This window comes from Chenopodium album, chromosome 8 (assembly GCF_948465745.1).
Source record: "Chenopodium album chromosome 8, dcCheAlbu1.1, whole genome shotgun sequence".
Classification (NCBI taxonomy): Eukaryota; Viridiplantae; Streptophyta; class Magnoliopsida; order Caryophyllales; family Amaranthaceae; genus Chenopodium; species Chenopodium album.
The window spans coordinates 8,679,786-8,697,972 of NC_137841.1; the positions used below are offsets into that span (position 1 = coordinate 8,679,786).

At 36.8% G+C, this 18,187-nt stretch overlaps 2 protein-coding genes and 1 pseudogene across 2 annotated transcripts; all 3 read right to left on the reverse strand.

Annotated features, from left to right (window-relative positions):
* Nucleotides 1–1,303: 1,303 nt before the first annotated feature.
* Nucleotides 1,304–3,621, reverse strand: LOC145555809 (AAA-ATPase ASD, mitochondrial-like; annotated as a pseudogene).
* Nucleotides 3,622–11,772: 8,151 nt separating this feature from the next.
* Nucleotides 11,773–12,228, reverse strand: LOC145642712 (uncharacterized). The gene has a single exon (XM_081693886.1). It carries the CDS (start codon nucleotides 12,226–12,228, stop codon nucleotides 11,773–11,775), a length of 456 nt encoding a protein of 151 aa, XP_081550012.1.
* Nucleotides 12,229–13,911: 1,683 nt separating this feature from the next.
* Nucleotides 13,912–17,867, reverse strand: LOC145641694 (AAA-ATPase ASD, mitochondrial-like). Its single transcript, XM_081692610.1, has 2 exons — nucleotides 17,328–17,867; nucleotides 13,912–15,336 (listed from the first exon to the last, which is right to left on the reverse strand). The coding sequence occupies exons 1-2, from the start codon at nucleotides 17,750–17,752 to the stop codon at nucleotides 14,283–14,285; spliced, it is 1,479 nt and encodes a 492-aa protein (XP_081548736.1). The 5' UTR covers nucleotides 17,753–17,867; the 3' UTR covers nucleotides 13,912–14,282.
* Nucleotides 17,868–18,187: the final 320 nt, after the last annotated feature.

The window sequence follows — 18,187 nt, forward strand, 5'->3', positions numbered from 1 at the left end:
TGTATAGAGGTTTTAGCGCGATGAGCTAAACATATAGAGTTTCTATATTGCAGTAGGATTGTGAAGGGGCAACTTTTGTTTCTTTGTTTTTGAAAGAAACAACTTATTTCCTAATTTGAATGATAGAGAACGAACATAGAAAGTTCTTTGTTCATGCTTAGGATATATTTTGTTAAATCTTATCATATCTTGAGGTTTCTAAATCCTAAAACAATTAATAGGGGTGTAAATGAGCCGAGCCGAGCCAAGTATTACCATGTTTAAGTTCATTCAACTTAGGCGAGTTCGAGCACGATCCCGAGCTTTCAAGCGAGCTCAAATTTTTGTTCAAGCTCGGCTCATTTAGTACAATATATGTTCACGAAGGGTTCGTGAACTACTCGTTTATTTAACGAGTCTTTCATGAACGAAGTTAATAATAATCGAGCTTCTCTAATAAATGAGCTTTGTACTTTTGATATTTGAAAATTTCAAAATAAGCATAATAATTGAATCTTAATTATAAATTTAATAACTAAATTAACAATTGTAAGTAAATCAATAATCCATGAACATAAATAAATGAGTAGTTCATGAACATAAATAAACGAGTTGTTCATGAATCTATCAGAACGAGCATATCTATGTTTGTGGTCAAGCTCATTTATTAAACGAGCTTCAAATTTTGTTATAGCTCGGCTCATTTATTAAATAAACGTACCTAAACGAGCTTCAACCGAGCCTAAACACGAGTAGTTTATTGATCGGCTTGGGTCATTTACACCCTAACAATTAAGACCGTACAAAACAAACCATAAATTTAAATTTTTGTAACTATGTTGTATAGTGTTTTTTATACGAAGTATATTGACACAATAATATTGTAGTTTGTTTTATTTGAAGAACAAAAAAAATTACTTCGTATTATTTAACTATGACGATAGGATATTCAACCATTTTGACACATACATATTGTAAATCAGTATAAATGAATGACTAACTAGTCGGTTTTCGGATTTGTACTATTGAGCTTGGGGCTTAAGGCAATAAGGCATGTTACAACTAAGTTATGAAACTTGGGGATTAAGGCATAAACACGTACATGTAAGTTACGAGACTTATGGAATAAACTGGAAAGTTACGAGGCTTAAGGCATAAACAGGAAAGTTATGAAGCTTGGGCTTAAAGAAGCCTAAAAGGCTAAAAGCATAAACAAGTAAAGAAGCAACAATATAATGAACAGTGTCCATAAAACATTAAAATAAAATAGATAAACTAATATTTCTATAATTGACTAGTGTTTACAAGTAGCTAATGGCTTCTCATTACGGTGTATTATATCATAAAAATATTCCTCTTTCTTCTCTTAAAAGTAACTAAAATTCTTAACAATATTTAGAAAATGACGAGTTTCATTGGTTGTTTATTTCTAAGATGTTCTTTTCACCAGTCCACCAGATATTTCCCCCAATGCTAACTTCTCTCCACCTTCTAACAAAAGTTCTTGCTCAGCTTTCAACTTCTTTTCTTTCTTTGACTTCTCAAGGTAAACAACTAATTTCTTCAAACAATCCTCGGCAGTAGTAGCTTTGACTGATCTAGGCATAATATTTTCGGCTATATCAGCTGGTGTAACATCTATTTCCTCCAGCAACGTCCCAATGGTTTCGAACAAAGGATGTGATTCAAGCCGTAGATAGTTCTTAGCCAACATCTTGAATGCTTCATATCGACAGTAAGACAACTCGATATGCAAGTCCATTCTTCCAGGCCGAATTAGAGCAGGATCGAGTTTGTCCACATGATTAGTCGTAAACACAATGATCCTCTCTTCCCCACAAGCTGACCAAATTCCATCAATAAAGTTCAATAAACCGGACAAAGTCACATCACTTCCTTTCTTCTTTTTGTCTTTCGCTTCTTTTTCTCCTACAGTTTTATCCTTCAAAGGGTCTTTTTCGCCGGCCTTTTCATCATCCCCTTCTTTTTTCTCTGTTCTTTGTCCTGTCAAGTCCAATGAGCAATCTATGTCTTCAATCAAAATGATGGACTTACAAGTCGTTTCGATTAGTAGCCTTCTTAGTTGCTTGTTATTTTTAACCGCTGTCAATTCAAGATCGTAGATGTCGTAGTCTAGGAGATTAGCCATGGCTGCCACTAAGGTTGATTTTCCTGTCCCAGGGGGACCATATAGAAGGTAACCCCGTTTCCATGGCTTTCCAATTTGTGCGTAGTAGTCTTTCGCGCCCTTAAACCATTGTAAGTCCTCAAGGATCATCTGTTTCTTAGCCTCCTCCATTGCCAACATCCCAAATCTTGCAGGGTGTTTGAAATCAATGCAATTATCCCACATTTCTCCATCATCTCCATTTGTGTATAGTTTTCGTTTCTTGTTTCGATTTGTAATTGCTTCACCCTCATCGAAAACATATGGTAAATACTTGTCTAGAATAAATTTTCTGTGTTTGGCATGAAACACAAATGTGTAGTGTCTGTTTGAATGAACAAGTAACACAACATTGTTAGTAAAACAATCTATCAAGTCATAAACTTTGTTTGAAAGTTTTAATCACTAAAATGATATACTATAATTATGAGAGTTCTTATCACTGTGATAAGTGGAAAAAAAAAAAAAAAAAAAAAAAAAAAAAAAAAAAAAAAAAAACCTTATTCTTCTAGTTGATTAGATTACTCACATGTATTGACAAAAACTTCCATGTTCTCAAGACTAAGTTAGTTGATCATCCGTTTATATTATGAACATTGACCAAACAAGTAAACAACTAATCTAACAAGATCCTGTTTTCTATAGTATTTATCCTGCTAATTTTGGCCAAATTGACACACCAATAAATTTTTTATATTTTCGTCAACCATTGATAGAACAGGATGCTAAAGAACAGTATAAATTATCAGTTGCAATAGAAATCCACAAAATAAACCACAACTCGATCTGTTTCATTTTACACCAGATTTAACCAATTTTTGTCAGAACTTTTTTTGTTACAGAGTAAAAAGAAAGAAAGTAAAATGAAACAGAGCAATATTGCATAAGAAGAGTATATTCTTAAGAATTTATACGCAGTATATCATAAAATTTTGACTAATAATTAAATTAGAACTTAAAATGAAATGAAAGAAGTGATTGGAGTTTCGGTAGTAAGAGATGACTGGTTATTCAACATGTTGTTTGACAAAAGACCACCAAACTTGAACACCATCATACTCATCCATGATCTCCTCATTATCTCCCAATTTTATCAACAAACTCTTGGCACCTTCATCATAATTAGCGTTCATGCTTTTAGCTTCTGTTGAAGATTTCTCACCGAGGTAGCTTTGGATCGCGTCGTAGGCCTCGTTTCGATTGAATCGATTCGAGTACTCATCGAAGGTGATATCGAGGTAAGGGGAGAAGAAACTAGCCAATTTTTGAGTATAACGAGAAGTGAAATACTCAATTGCTTCATGTATTTTGGGAGGCAGGTAGTGCCGGTAGATTGTCCAAATGAACATTAGACCAGCTATGTTGGAGCCAAACTGTGATGAAAACATTTCCATCTTTGATTATGAGTCGAGAGTAAGTCTTGTATGGGACGTTCTCACTATTCTAAAATGATTTTTATAGAGGCGTTAGTGTGATGGAGCTAAATATATATGTTGAGTATGAATGTGGAAGGGTCAAGTTCATATTTTTCTAATTTGGAAGGAGAATGTTTAGAAAAAGACCGTGTGGGGCGGACTTTTTAAGGGGTTTATCCCTTTTATATCATTATACATTAACCCTCATTAGACCTATTTTCATAGTTTTTTGGTCTAGTATTTACGGATCACATACCTGAAATTGAAGGATAAGATTAATAATTTGTTATTACTTTAAAGTATCACAGTTGGAAGGATTTGACCTTGAGACATCTAGGTTACAAGGTGAATTTCTAACCAACTACACTAACTAAGGGCTTGTTCTCATTGACTGAACTCAGTTGAACTGAACTGAACTGAGCTGAACTGAGTTGAACTAAACTGAAATTAAATGAATATTTTATAAGAGAAGGAAATTAGGAGCTGAACTGAACTTAACTGAACTGAGCTGAGCTGAACTGAACTGAATTGAATTTCAACGTATGTGAACAGGCCATAAATCAAAAAGTTAAACTTAGCTACAAAAAATTAAGAACCTCTAATTATAAATCTCATTAATTTACACATAATGATATGAGTAAAAGGCAAATCAGTATTACACGATCATATATTTTGTTACTAAGGGCCTAACTCATACGTTGAAATTCAGTTCAGTTCAGTTCAGTTCAGTTTAGTTTAGTTCAGCTCAGTTCAGTTCACTTCAGTTCAGTTCAGCTCCTAATTTCCTTCTCTTATAAAATATTCATTTTAGTTCAGTTCAGTTCAGCTCCTAATTTCCGTATCTTATAAAATATTCATTTCAGTTCATTTCAGTTCAGTCAATGAGAACAGGCCCTAAGATGTTATTTATATATTTGTACAATTGTACAATGATTCAAAATTACACAATATGAGTATAATTTTGATAATTTATTTATTTGAATATAGTAAGATAAACGAAAATATAACAATGAGTATTAAAAAAAATAAAAATAAATAAATAAAAAATATATATATAACAATGACGGTTGGATGGATATCAACAATTTTCTGTTTATCTCTGTGATGGCTTTAAAATGTCAATCTAGGGATACCCTAGGTATTTCCATCATTAAAATTGGGAATTCGTTGGTAAATTTACCTATGTGACATGTTCATACGCCCAAGTTGATGGTGACTTGGCTGAACACGTAAGGCACGAAGTTAACGACTTTACCTCTCCTCAAAGCTTGCTACCTTCATTCAACAATGGCATCTGCTTAGAAACACCACCTCCACCTTTCTATCTCGACCATTCTCCACCCACTACTCACCCACACCATATTTTTGGTCACCCGTACCATTTGGGGTTAACCATGCCCTTAATTTCACCTTTTATTCCTAGGGTTTTTGTTTAATTCGGCGGCTTGTAGTGGTGTTGGTGGATGGTATAACGGCGGAAGATAGTAGTGTCGGTGGTAGCTTCAATGTAAGAAATAAGTGTCGGGTGGTAGCTTCAATGGAGGAAATAAGTGTCGGTGGTAGCTTCAATGGAGGAAATATGCGGCGTTTACAAATCACTTGCCTACGTGTCTATATGCGCCACAGAGTCATCACAATCTAACTCCAAAAGCTGAGTTGGCAAAATAGATTGACACACTAAAGCAATCAAAGAGATTAACTGGGCATCCCCCAATGGATATTTACATTTTTGTTTTGAAAGATTTTTTTTTTTTTTTTTTTTTTTTTTTTTTTTTTTTTTTTTTTTTTTTTTTTTAATCACGAAAATATGTTGTTGTGTGAATATAGTCTATCTATGACACCAATTAGGGTTTGTTCATTTCAGCTTAATTTCAGTTCAGTTCAGCTCTAATCAGTTCAGTTCAGTTCATCTCCTAATTTCCCTCTCTCATAATATTCATTTCAGTTCAGTTCAGTTCAACTCAACTCAGTTTAGTTCAACTCAGTTCAATAAATATGAACAGACCCTTAGGGTAAGTTTATCCCCAGATCGAGATTCTTAATTCAGACTCTACCATGTCAGCTTTCCACTAAGGTTAAATTATTTTTTATTTATAAGACTCATACCAGACTTTCTCCACTTTTAACACATTATCCCAAGACTCACTCCAGATTCACTATTTATATATCTATTTCTTTTATAAAAATCAACAACTTTTTTGAGCTGATGAGTTGGCAGCTCTTTATTGGCCAACAAAAAAAAACAGATTGCTTTTTGTAAATTTGTAGAGTCTTAAGATGAGTTTTAAAATCCAAAACTCGTCTCAAGACTCCCCATAATCTTGCACTACTTTATTGCAAAAATTATATAGTCTTGTATGTGAGTCTTGAGTTAAGACTCCACTCAAGACTCACAAATAAAGTCACCCTTAGTCGATGTTTGGATTTGTACTATAAAGCTTGGGGCTTAAGGCATAAACAGGCATGTAAAGAAGCAACAACGAAACGTCCAAAAAAAAATTAAAAATAGTTAAACTAATATTTTTATAATTGACTAAAATTGACTAGTGTTAAGTATTTGTCTTTATGCAAACGACGTGTGAAAAACGAATATAAAGCAATAACTAACGAAGTATCGTTGGTGCTTCCTCACGGAAATCTATCACGAGTTATTATTATCAAAAGGTAAGTGCGTTACATGTGGCTTCATTACAATGACCAAGATATTAGCATGTGCTATAGAAATTTTAAAATGTTGATAAAGGGGTGTGTCTGTGTAAGTGTGGTTAATAGGCTTGTACAAAACTATCCGAGAATCCGAAAATCCGATAATCCGAGCAATCGATCCGAATTTTTGGATATCCGATCCGACTTTTCATTTCGGATCGGATATCCGATCCGAAAAAGCAGATATCGAATGCGGATTTGGATATTAATTTTCAGAATTTCGGATATCCGATATCCGAAAGATATCCGAAATATAAAGCATAAAATAATATAATTTTTAAATTGTTCATATAAAACTAATCATTTATTATTAACTTATTGTAATATTCTTAATATATTTGATGATAATATTAATTACAAAAGGACTACTATTTTTGTTAAAATATTTTGTACAACTTAGCGATAAAAAAACGGTAAAATTAGTGAAATTTAGAAAGTAATCATAACAATTTTACTTAATATTGGATAATGGATATCCGAAGCATCCGATCCGAAAATTTTGGATATCCGAATATCGGATATCCGAATTTTTCAAATCGGATTTGGATATCAATTTTTGATATCCGAGTCTTTGGATATCCTATCCGTGAACAGGCCTAGTGGTTAGCTATTAGCAATTTGCAGTAATGTCCGAGCTACACACTAATTTAATATTAGATGTATGATGATTTCATTCCTAACAAAAAATATGCAAACTAGGGGATAGAGGGAGGCTACTAACCCTTCCCTCACCTCACAGTAATATAGCTAGCTTCTTAATTAAGATTGAGTTCACCCGTACGTGAAGGCTGAGATTCAAATATGATAGGACCCTTCATATTTTTTTTTTTTTTTTTTTTGAGGGAAATGCATCGAGCAATTTTATTAATCAAGGGACAACATGTCCGAGAGTACATAAGGGGCGACCTCGTTTGGACAGTGGTTAATCCAAACTTGTTCAATCCCGAAGGGCAAAAGCTTAGCTAATTCATGAGCAACAATATTACCGGAGCGCTTGACATGTGACCATGTAAAAGAATTAAAAGCACAGCTCAAAGATAGGATATCTTCGGTCAAGATCAGAATAGTAGATTGCAGCCTTCGATAATCGATTTATAAGAACTTGACAATCCGACTCTAGCACCACATCAGCATACCCGTAAGCTCTAGCCAGTTTCACTGCCATGGCTAAAGCCTTTGCTTCAGCGATCTCAGGGGGCCACCTCGCACGAACCCTTTGCACTGGAGACAGCAAAACGTCACCTTTGCTATCTCTAGCCACCACACCTAGGCCTACCCATCCTTCCTCTGTTAAGCTAGCATCTGCATTAAGCTTTGTTACACCAGCTGCTGGCGCTGACCATCTGTTTGGGCCGCGACAACCCTTACGGCTTGCTGTCCCAAAAATCTTTTTGCTGTAAGTACCATACTCGTCTGCTAATCTTCTCATCCTATCAAGTAGGATGCTGTTTGATGTAATCTGGCCATCAAAAACCTTTCGGTTTCTCTCTAACCACATGATCCATGCCAAATATGCTGCTCTCTGAACTAACCGAACCTCTTTACTCTTCCACCGTTCCAACAGGTCACAGAAGGTGCCACTTCTGTCAAGCAGAAGAGCTCCACATCCACTGTCCTCCCACAGTTCCTGTACTCTAATGCAGTCAAAGATCGCGTGAGCACTTGTCTCGTCCTCTTGCCCACACCAAGGATAGTCACCCACATCAAGCAAATGACGTTGCTTCAGTAAAGCCTTAGTTGGCAGAGTTTGATTACATAACCTCCAGAAAAAATGTGTCACCTTCGGGAAAGCCTCCATCCTCCAAATCTCCACCCATGCTTGGTGGAAATTGTCAAAGTTGCATCCCTTCCCCAACATGTAGGTTGTCTTCGTCGAATACAAACCATCTTTAGAGAAAGCCCAAGTGAGAACGTCTCGAGGTGCTCTTACACTTAGCGGAATTGACAAAATGCAGTTTTGGTCACCATCATTGAAATTAGCAACAAGAACCTCCATTCTCCATTCCATACGCTGCATATCAATCAGTTCACTAACTTGAGAAATCCCTTCCACCGGAGTACTAGTTATAAAGCGCCATTCTTCATCCGCTAGCCATGGGTCCTTCCATATATTGATATTCGTACCATTTCCCACGCGCCAGATTACTCCTTCCTTAACTAAAGCCTTGCTACTCCACACACTCCTCCAGGAAAAACTCCCACCAAAACCCAAAGAAGCTTCTAAAAAGGACGTTTTTGGATAGTATTTGGCTTTCATAACTTTGCTCAAAAGAGAATCCTCCCTGTGAACTAATCTCCATGCTTGCTTTCCGAGAAGTGCATCATTAAAGATTTCGAGGTCCTTAAACCCCATTCCTCCTAAACATTTAGGAGTGCACATTGAGTCCCAAGATTTCCAATGCACCTTTCGTTGAGCTCCTTTTTGTCCCCAATAAAACCGAGCCATAACTGATCGGATGTTTTGTATTACAGAGCTAGGAAATTTATACACCCCCATCAGATAAGTCGGGATTGCTTGGATAACCGCTTTTAGGAGAACTTCTTTTCCAGCTCGAGAAAGCAAATTTTCCTTCCACCCCTGCAATTTCTTCTAGATTCTATCAGAAAGTGCTGCAAAAATGGCCTTTTTTGATCTTCCTGCAACCGTTGGAATCCCCAAGTACTTCTCATGCCTATCCACCTGTCTCATATTCAGAGTACTCATTAAAAAACCCTTTTGCTCGACGCTAACACCTTTGCTAAAAGAGACCTCCGATTTTTCATAGTTAATTTTTTGCCCTGATGCTACTTCATATCTGTTGAGAATATCAACTATAACTTTGCACTCACGTCGGTTGGCTCTAGCAAATAGTAAACTTTCATCAGTGAACAAAAGGTGGGAAATAACAGGCCCACTCCTACTAGCTCGTGCACCATGAATCTCCTTTCTCTGTACTGTATTGTTAAGCATATGAGAGAAAGCATCTGCAACCAGAATAAAAAGATACGGGGAAAAGGGATCCCCCTGTCTCAAACCCCGGCTCGGAACAATCGACCCACACACACTACCGTTAACAATAAAAGAGTAGGAGACAGTCGTCACACAGTCCATGACCAAATTCACCCATCTACCGCCAAAACCCATAGTAAGAAGAAGCTTTCGCAGAAAACCCCACTCCACTCGATCATATGCCTTACTCATATCAAGTTTTAAGGCAATGGTGCCCCGTCTACTCCGACTCATCTGCTTCATAGTATGAAAATTTTCCAGAGCTATGAGAGCATTATCTGTAATTAGCCTTCCCGGAACAAATGCACTCTGATTCTCAGAAACAACTTCAGGGAGGATTTGCTTCAGCCGTATCACAATTGCCTTTGATACTAGCTTATACAACACATTGCATAGACTAATAGGGCGAAATTCAAACATAAGAGTAGGATCATTCACTTTCGGGATCAGAGCTATGTTAGTATGATTCACATAACTAGGGGAGCAAAAGCCATGCAAAATACTACTCACAAAACCAAACACATCGTCACCAACAATATGCCAAAATTTTTGATAAAATATTGCGTGCATACCGTCAGGCCCCGGGGCTTTGCATGGGTGCATTTTTTGCAAGGCAAAGAAAATCTCATCCTTTGTATAAGGGCGTAGCAGCTCCCTGTTGCTATCACTAGAAATGACAGCCTCCACATGTTGAAGCACTTCATGAATATTAGTCTCATCAGGTTCCGAGGAAGAAAACAGATTCGAGTAGTATTGCGATACTACCTTTTCGAGCTCCTCCTCTTCTTTCCTCCATACACCCCCTTCATCAAACAACCCTTTAATTCTATTTTTTTTCTTTCTTTGTGAAGCCTTATGGTGAAAATAAGAAGTATTGCAGTCCCCATCCCTTACTTCTAGCACACGGGAGCGAAGATACCAATATGCTTCATGCTTAGCGTGGAGATCATCTAGTGTTTTCTCCAACTCTGAGCATTTCATACAATTTTCGTGAGTTATAGGCTTCCCCTGCACTTCCCGTAAGATATTTTCAGCCTTCACAATTTTTTCCCCAAGATCGTCAAACTTCTTCTTGCTCCACTCCATCAAATCTCTCCCCACCACACCCAACTTTCCCATCATATCAAGAGTACTAGCTGCTGCCCATGCCTTCTTAATTACTGCCTCACAAGACACATCAAGAAGCCATGCCGTTTCGAACTTAAAATTTCTTCGATGTTTACTCTTTCTTTTTGCCGGCTAATGAAATCGAACCACAATTGGTGTGTGATCGGATGTGTATCGCAACAAGTGTTCTACATTTGCTTGAGGGTACAACTGCAACCATGATTGAGAAGCTAAAAACCTGTCCAACCTCTCTCTAGCACAAGTTTGCATCGTATTACCTCGCTCCCAAGTCCACCACTTGCCTTCAAAGCCTAAGTCTCGCAACTCACAAACATCAAGGGTCTCTCTAAATTTGGCAATTTCACGCCTTTCACGGGCAGCTCCCCCTTGTATTTCTTCATAGGAGAGCAGCTCATTGAAGTCACCGCCAAAAATAATCGGACCCGGAGCTTCCCTACATAACTTCTCAATGAGCTCCCAAGTGCGGTGCTTGTTAGCTTCTTCAGGCCATCCGTACATACCTACAAATCTCCACACCACATCCCCCTTCTTTACATCCCCTCAAATATGATTTTGAGAGTATGCAATTAATGAAAAATCAATACTCTCTTGTCTCCAAAAAACACAAAGTCCACTAGATTTTCCTCGGCTAGCCACCCCAAATGAGTTCGAGAAACCGATTTTTTCTTTTACTTTTTCCGCCGCATCTTTACTGATCATATTTTCCGAGACAAAAACTAGATTAGGGGCAATCAAATTACTCCATTTGCAGAGTCTACGAACTGTCTTGGGATTGCCCATTCCCCGACAGTTCCAGCATAAAATGCTCATAATGCCTGACGGGGTTGGTCATTGCCAACCGCCGTCAATAAAATATTAGTCTTCGAATCCTGCATATTGTTCTTACTCCGTTTACAGGCTTCTCCAATTACAAGTTCCTCATCACTGTCCCCTTCACCATCACACGTGCTCTTTCTTTTCTGTCCACATGTTTCAGAGACCTCAAGGCTCCCTCCTCCGACTTTAGGAGCTATGAGAGATTGTTTTATCTTTTTTCTCACCTTCCTGCCATGTACTAGATTCTTTTGTGACACACCTATATTAAAAGGTGCAACACTGAAACTATTTTCATTACTGTCATCATCACAGTCCATCCCTGATGAGTCCTCTTGCACAACATTATCCTTAGAAGGCAATATCATACTCACCCCCTTATTCCTTCCCTCTTGAGAAATATCCTTCCCTCACTTTGTACGCTCCAAGGAGAGTTCATTCACCTCCTCCTCCATATTATTATCCCCATCCTCCTTCTCTTGGGATCTCAACAAAGGTACAAATTCAGACTTTGGTATAAAAACTAGCTTCTTTGACACACTCCAGTCCTTCACTTCTTCAACCTCTGTCTTTCTTCATCTTCTAGGAGAGGCCTTAAGCCATGTCCCCCACCCAAACCCATGACTCTGCATCTCCTCTGGGACATTCACGCAGTCCTTCTCACTGTGTCCCATGATTCCACACATAAAGCAAAAGAAAGGAAGCCGCTCATATTTCAGTTTAATCTTAACAATAGCGCCTTCCTTGTTCTTAACATTCTGAAATCTTCTCAAAGGTTTATTAACGTCCAACATGACTTTCACCCTTCGATTCTTCCCAATGCCCAACAAATCATTTTCAATTTCAATTACATCGCCAATTCTCGAAGCAATAGTTCTCACATGGTCATCAGATCGGCAATTGAAGGGGAGATCCTCCAATCTAATCCAGAAAGGGGAATGGGTAAGAGTCACATCATTAGGTTGTTCATCTCCATTGATACTGTTAAGGATTAACAAGCTCTGTTCGAAACACCAAGGTCTACCCGACATAACCTTCTCTTTGTCTCGCCAATGGAAAAATTAAAACACAAAGGTATTCGCTCCAATTGGTCAAATTGCTACCTTCCCCACCATCCCCCAAGATTGGGTTATTGTTCACCTGAACGCCTCTAAGTTAACGCCTCTGTTAGTCAAGAGTTTGCCGACTAACATAAGCAAAACCCTAGCCTCCAACTCCTCCGAATTCACAGCACCAACGTCCACAATTTCATTCTCATCGTCTTCATTGTTCAAGTTCAAGTATTTTCAGCTAGTTCGTTAGCCATATTGGCCGGAGAAACACCACAAGCGTGGTGGTAGGTTCGCCTTTCTCTCGAGGTAGGTTCGCCCTTTCTTTCGAGGGAGTTTTCTGAATAGCTAAGTGCAGGTTTATTACCCTTCAATTTATTTAGTATACAACAAAAAAATTATTTTACAAATTCATTAGGTGCAAGATATTAATTCTCAATGAATTTATTTTTTTATAAAGGAAATAGTAAAGGTGAATGAGGGTTCAAGCTTGTTTAATACAATTTAGGAAGGAAGTAAAGGTAGGCATCGTGCCGTGTCTGGGGTGGCTCGTGCCAGGCCGTGCCATGCCAATTTTTGGCACACCCTAGCCCACAACACGGCACAGCCTGCATGCCTGTGCCTATTTTAAAAAGGTTTGTTCACAGCACGACCTATATATACACCGTGGTGGCGTGCCGGCAGGCCTTGCCATGGGCCAACTGACCCAGCATGTCGTGCTCGTGTCGTGCCTGTGCCTATTTTAAAAAGGTTTGTTCACAGCACGGCCCACGGCCCACACCTGGGCCCGGCTGAGTGAAAAAGAAACTCTTCATGTTTGGAAGGGCATTAGTAAATATTGATAGCTTACTTTACAGGGGGTTATGTCACCGACTAACTATATAAGAATAAGGTTCATAGCATATTATAGTTTTTAGTTAGGGTTTAGAGTAATTGACAAACTTCCGAAATTCAAGTGTGATGTCAGGGTGTCTAATCTCACTAGTCTCAATTGTAAAAACCGTATGACTTTAACTAATGAAAATTAGTATCTTCAGGACTTCTTAAAAAAAAAAAAGTTGTTTATGCAAAAGTTTATATACGTAGTACTTAATGCATAAAAATTAATTCCCTGTAATCTGTAAAAAATTAACTAAGGGTCTGTTCACATTTACTGAACTGAACTGATTAAAGCTGAATTAAACTGAACTGATTGGTGCTAAACTGAACTGAATTGAGCTGAAATGAATATTTTATGAGAGAGGAAAATTAAGAGCTGTACTGAACTGAACTGATTGGAGCTGAGCTGAACTGAACTGAACTGATTAGAGCTTAACGGAACTGAACTGAAATTAAGTAAATGTGAGCAGGCTCTAAGTGGTTCAATGGTGTAGATTTGTTTTGTATTTCCTAGAATTTAGTTACATGGTTTCGAAACCTATTGGCTATATTTAGAGTATATATTTTGTAGTATTGTTTGTATGAAATTGATTATTAATTTTTACTTCCTTTATTCTATTTTTGTCACAATATATCGCAACGTCGCAACGTTGGGGGTTTCACGCTTGCCATGCCAATGCACATGTTATAACTTATACGTGGTATTTTATATAAAAGGTTGATACTATGAAAGTATATTTCGAAGAAAATCTGACAAGATGTCACAGGTATATTATAATTTCTCCAACCTATAAATCACAAAAGATGATCAAAGGAGTGTAAGTAAATAAGATTGAATTCTAAAAGTTGGAATAAAAAAAAAAAAAAAAAAATCGTAGGAAATATAACATAAATAGCCTAATAAAAAGTACTCTTCATTTGCAATCACTTTTTAGTGCATATTGCATGATTAAATTCACAAGGCCCCTAATTGTTATTTTGCCCATAGCCTCATAAAAGTCAAAAACGGCCCTGAATACTTGTTACATTTGATTTGATTTCACCGCGTTTATTTTCTGTAGTAATTGATTATCAAATCAACTTGACGATTACATGATTTTTGTTCACTACTTAAATTAATACAAATGATTAACTCATAATAAATTTATGTTAATCTCTCACATGTTTTTCTTTTCACCAGATATTTCCCCCAATGCTAACTTCTCTTCACCTTCCAACACAAGTTCTTGCTCAGATTTCAACTTCTTTGCTTGCTTTGCCTTCTCAAGGTACACAACTAATTTCTTCAAACAATCCTCGGCAGTAGTAGTTTTGATTGATCTAGGCATAATATTTTCGGCTACATCAGCTGGTGTAACATCTATTTCCTCTAGCAACGCCCCAATGGTTTCGAACAAAGGATGTGATTCAAGCCGTAGATAGTTCTTAGCCAACATCTTGAATGCTTCATATCGACAGTAAGACATCTCAATGTGCAAGTCCATTCTACCAGGCCGAATTAGAGCAGGATCGAGTTTGTCCACATGATTAGTCGTAAACACAATAATCCTCTCTTCTCCACAAGCTGACCAAATTCCATCAATAAAGTTTAGTAAACCAGACAAAGTTACCTCACTTCCTTTCTTCTTTTTGTCTTTCACTTCTTTTTCTCCTGCAGGTTTATCCTTCAAAGGGTCTTTTTCGCCAGCCTTTTCTTCACCTCCTTCTTTTTTCTCTGTTCTTTGTCCTGTCAAGTCCAATGAACAATCTATATCTTCAATCAGAATGATGGACTTACAAGTTGTTTCGATTAATAGGCTTCTCAGTTGCTTGTTATTTTTAACTGATGTCAATTCAAGATCGTAGATGTCGTAGTCTAGGAGATTAGCCATGGCTGCTACTAGTGTTGATTTTCCTGTTCCAGGGGGACCATATAGAAGGTAACCCCGCTTCCATGGCTTTCCAATTTGCGCGTAGTAGTCTTTCGCGCCCTTGAACCATTGTAAGTCCTCGAGGATCATCTGTTTCTTATCCTCCTCCATTGCCAACATCCCGAATTTTGCAGGGTGTTTGAAATCAATGTAGTTAAGCCACATGTCATCATCATCATTTGTATACAGCTTTCGCCTCCTGTTTCGATTTGTTATGGCCTCGCCTTCCTCTAGAACATATGGTAGATACTTGTCCATTATAAACTTTCTGTGCTTGGCATGAAACACCAATGTGTAGTGTCTGTTTGAATTCAACATTTGTTAGTAAAATAATGAAGTCATTCAAGAGATAAAAATGACTTGATAATTTTTTTTACAAATTTTAAATCTTACTACGCTAGTGATTAGAATATTATATCACTATGTTTCAAGAATAAATTAAAAAAAAAAAAAAAGAATATTAGATCACTCATATGACTTGATAAATAATTTTAGGACAGATTTATATTACTCTATCAAATATATTTCGTATATGTTTTGTACAAACTTTAAAAAAAATCGGGTGTACAATAATTATTGTACATCAACTATAAAGATAGACTAGATTGATCAAAAGTTACCCCTAAAATAAATAAAAGTTACCCCAATATGCATAAAAGTAATCTAATACAAATAAAAATTATTAGTAAAGAATCACATTTTAAATGACTAAAAATCAATTATTTGTGATAAAATGTAATTAAATTACCATTATAAAACTTTTCATATTGTTTATTTATATAAAAATTGTATTATGTTAAAAGTTACTAAAAAAAAAGGCAAAACGTTACCCTAAAATTAGGTAAAAGTTACCCTTATACTGCTCGATGTACAGTAAAATTAGTGTAAACCGGGTGTATACAAAATTTTTTGTATGTTTTGACGACTAGTATATAAAGGTTTTTTTTTTTTTTTTTTTTTTTTTTTTTTTTTTGAGAATATAAAGTTAATAATAAAAAAATTAGAGAATTATAAATTTCTGATATTGTGAAAGTTAACCAAACAAATAATATACTTGCATTAGTTTTGCTGTTAGAAATTTGTCACTCGAACAAACCGAAACAATGACATAGATGTTGCTTTTAAACACTGCCAACAAAAATGATCATCCCCGCAAACATTGGTATGAATGGACAATCGTACCCTTACTAGTTCACCCACCCCTTTATTCTCCCGGCGACCCACAAGTCCACAACCCCTTCCGACTAGCGATGACCACCACCACCTTCCCACGCCAAAGGGGGGAGGTGGTGGTTTTTTTTGGCAATCGCGGTAACTAGAGTCCAAATCAATTACCGTGCGTGGTAACTGGAGCTCAAAACCGATTACCGTGCATGGTAACCGGTACGGTAATCGGTTTTGGGCTTTGGTTACCACGCATGGTAATTGGTTTTGGGCTCCAGTTACCGGGCATGATAACCAGAGCTGACCTTAACCGATTTCATGGTAACTGGAGCCCAAAATCGTTACCATACTCGGTAACCGATTTTAGGTTTCGATTGGTACGGTTGCTAGAAAAAAAAAAGCACCACTTTCCCGCAAAGAGGGAAGGTGGTGGGTTGTCTTTGAGGGGGATGTGGTGGGTCGTTGGTCAGAGTGGTGGTCATCACTGGTCATGGTGGTGGTCGTCATCGCCGTTCATTGTGGTGGTGGTGTTAGTTGTCAATGAGGGTGGTGATGTCGAGGTGTTAATAATTGGTGGCAAGAGGGAAGATAGTGGTGAAATACTAAGGCCATAATTGTCCATTTACACTAAATAATGGCGGTTTAAATCATTTTAAACTGTGGTATCTAACATTCCCTTTAAGGTCGGTTTTAATTTCACTTAAAGGACGAAAATATTTTACCATTTTCCCCCAATTTCCCAAAGTGTTTAACCAATCAACTCAAGCCGAAATGGCAACTGTGGGGGGTATTGGTCGTGTAAAGCAACTTTTCATAAAATAAAACCAAAACTTTTCGACATACTTCAACCATTGGATAGAAATGGGATGACAAAGAAGATATTAAAATGATTGGTTCATTGGTTTGGTTGCAATCAAAAAGCAACAAAATAAACTAATCCCTCAACTTTTCGATCAAAATAGGAAGCAAAATGAAACAGAGAAATGTTGCTAAAAAAAAGGTATATTCTTAACTCTTTAAGACACAAATTAAATAAAACAGAGATGTTAATTAATTTAATTAATGTATATATCATGAATTCTTGAATGACTAATTAAAAATAAACTTGAAAAATGGAGAGATTTGAACCTTTTTTCATTGGAGTTTCTGAAGTAAGAGATAGCTGCTTGTTCAACATGTTGTTTGACAAAAGACCACCAAACTTGAACACCTTTATACTCATCCATGATCTCCTCATTATTTCCCAATTTTATCAACAAACTCTTGGCACCTTCATCATAATCAGCGTTCATACTTTTAGCTTCCGTTGAAGATTTGTCGCCGAGGTAGCTTTGGATCGCGTCGTAGGCCTCGTTTCGATTGAATCGATTCGAGTACTCATCGAAGGTGATATCGAGGTAAGGGGAGAAATAACTAGCCAATTTGTGAGTATAACGAGAAGTGAAATACTCAATAGCTTCATGTAATTTGGGAGGGAGGTAATGCCGGTATATTGTCCAAATGAACATTAGACCGGCAAGGCCAGAGCCAAATTGTGATGAAAACATTTCCATATTTGATTACAAGTCGAGTAAGTCTTGTACGAGAGGATCTCACAAATTTAATTTTTAGAGTGATGGAGCTAGCCAAATACGGAGTACGAAGTATATAAAGAGTTGCGTGTTGCAGTAGGATTATGGAAGAGGCGAGTTCATTTCCCTAATTTAATTGTAAAAAGAATGTTAAGAAAAAGATCATGTGGGGTTTGGATGGACTTTTAAGAGTTTCATTTATTTATTTATTTATTTTGGTAAGGGGCTCATTCAAATAATCTAGTTGATATACATTTGATGATACAAGTACAAAATAAATAAATATTACTCTTATATCTCTAAATTATGAATTTTATAAGTTAAATTTGAAATACATTAATTTAACCTTAAATATACAAAGGACGGTGTATATGATTAGATATTAATACGGAGTAAAAATTGTAAAAAAAATTGATA

Bases quoted from the DNA above. Each gene is read 5' to 3' on its own strand.
- LOC145641694 (XM_081692610.1), bottom strand. From the start codon at position 17,752: ATGGAAATGTTTTCATCACAATTTGGCTCTGGCCTTGCCGGTCTAATG. The intron at 15,337-17,327 runs GTTCAAATCTCT...GAATTCAAACAG, and splicing joins AGAAACTCCAATGAAAAAAG to ACACTACACATTGGTGTTTC.
- LOC145642712 (XM_081693886.1), bottom strand. From the start codon at position 12,228: ATGTCGGGTAGACCTTGGTGTTTCGAACAGAGCTTGTTAATCCTTAAC.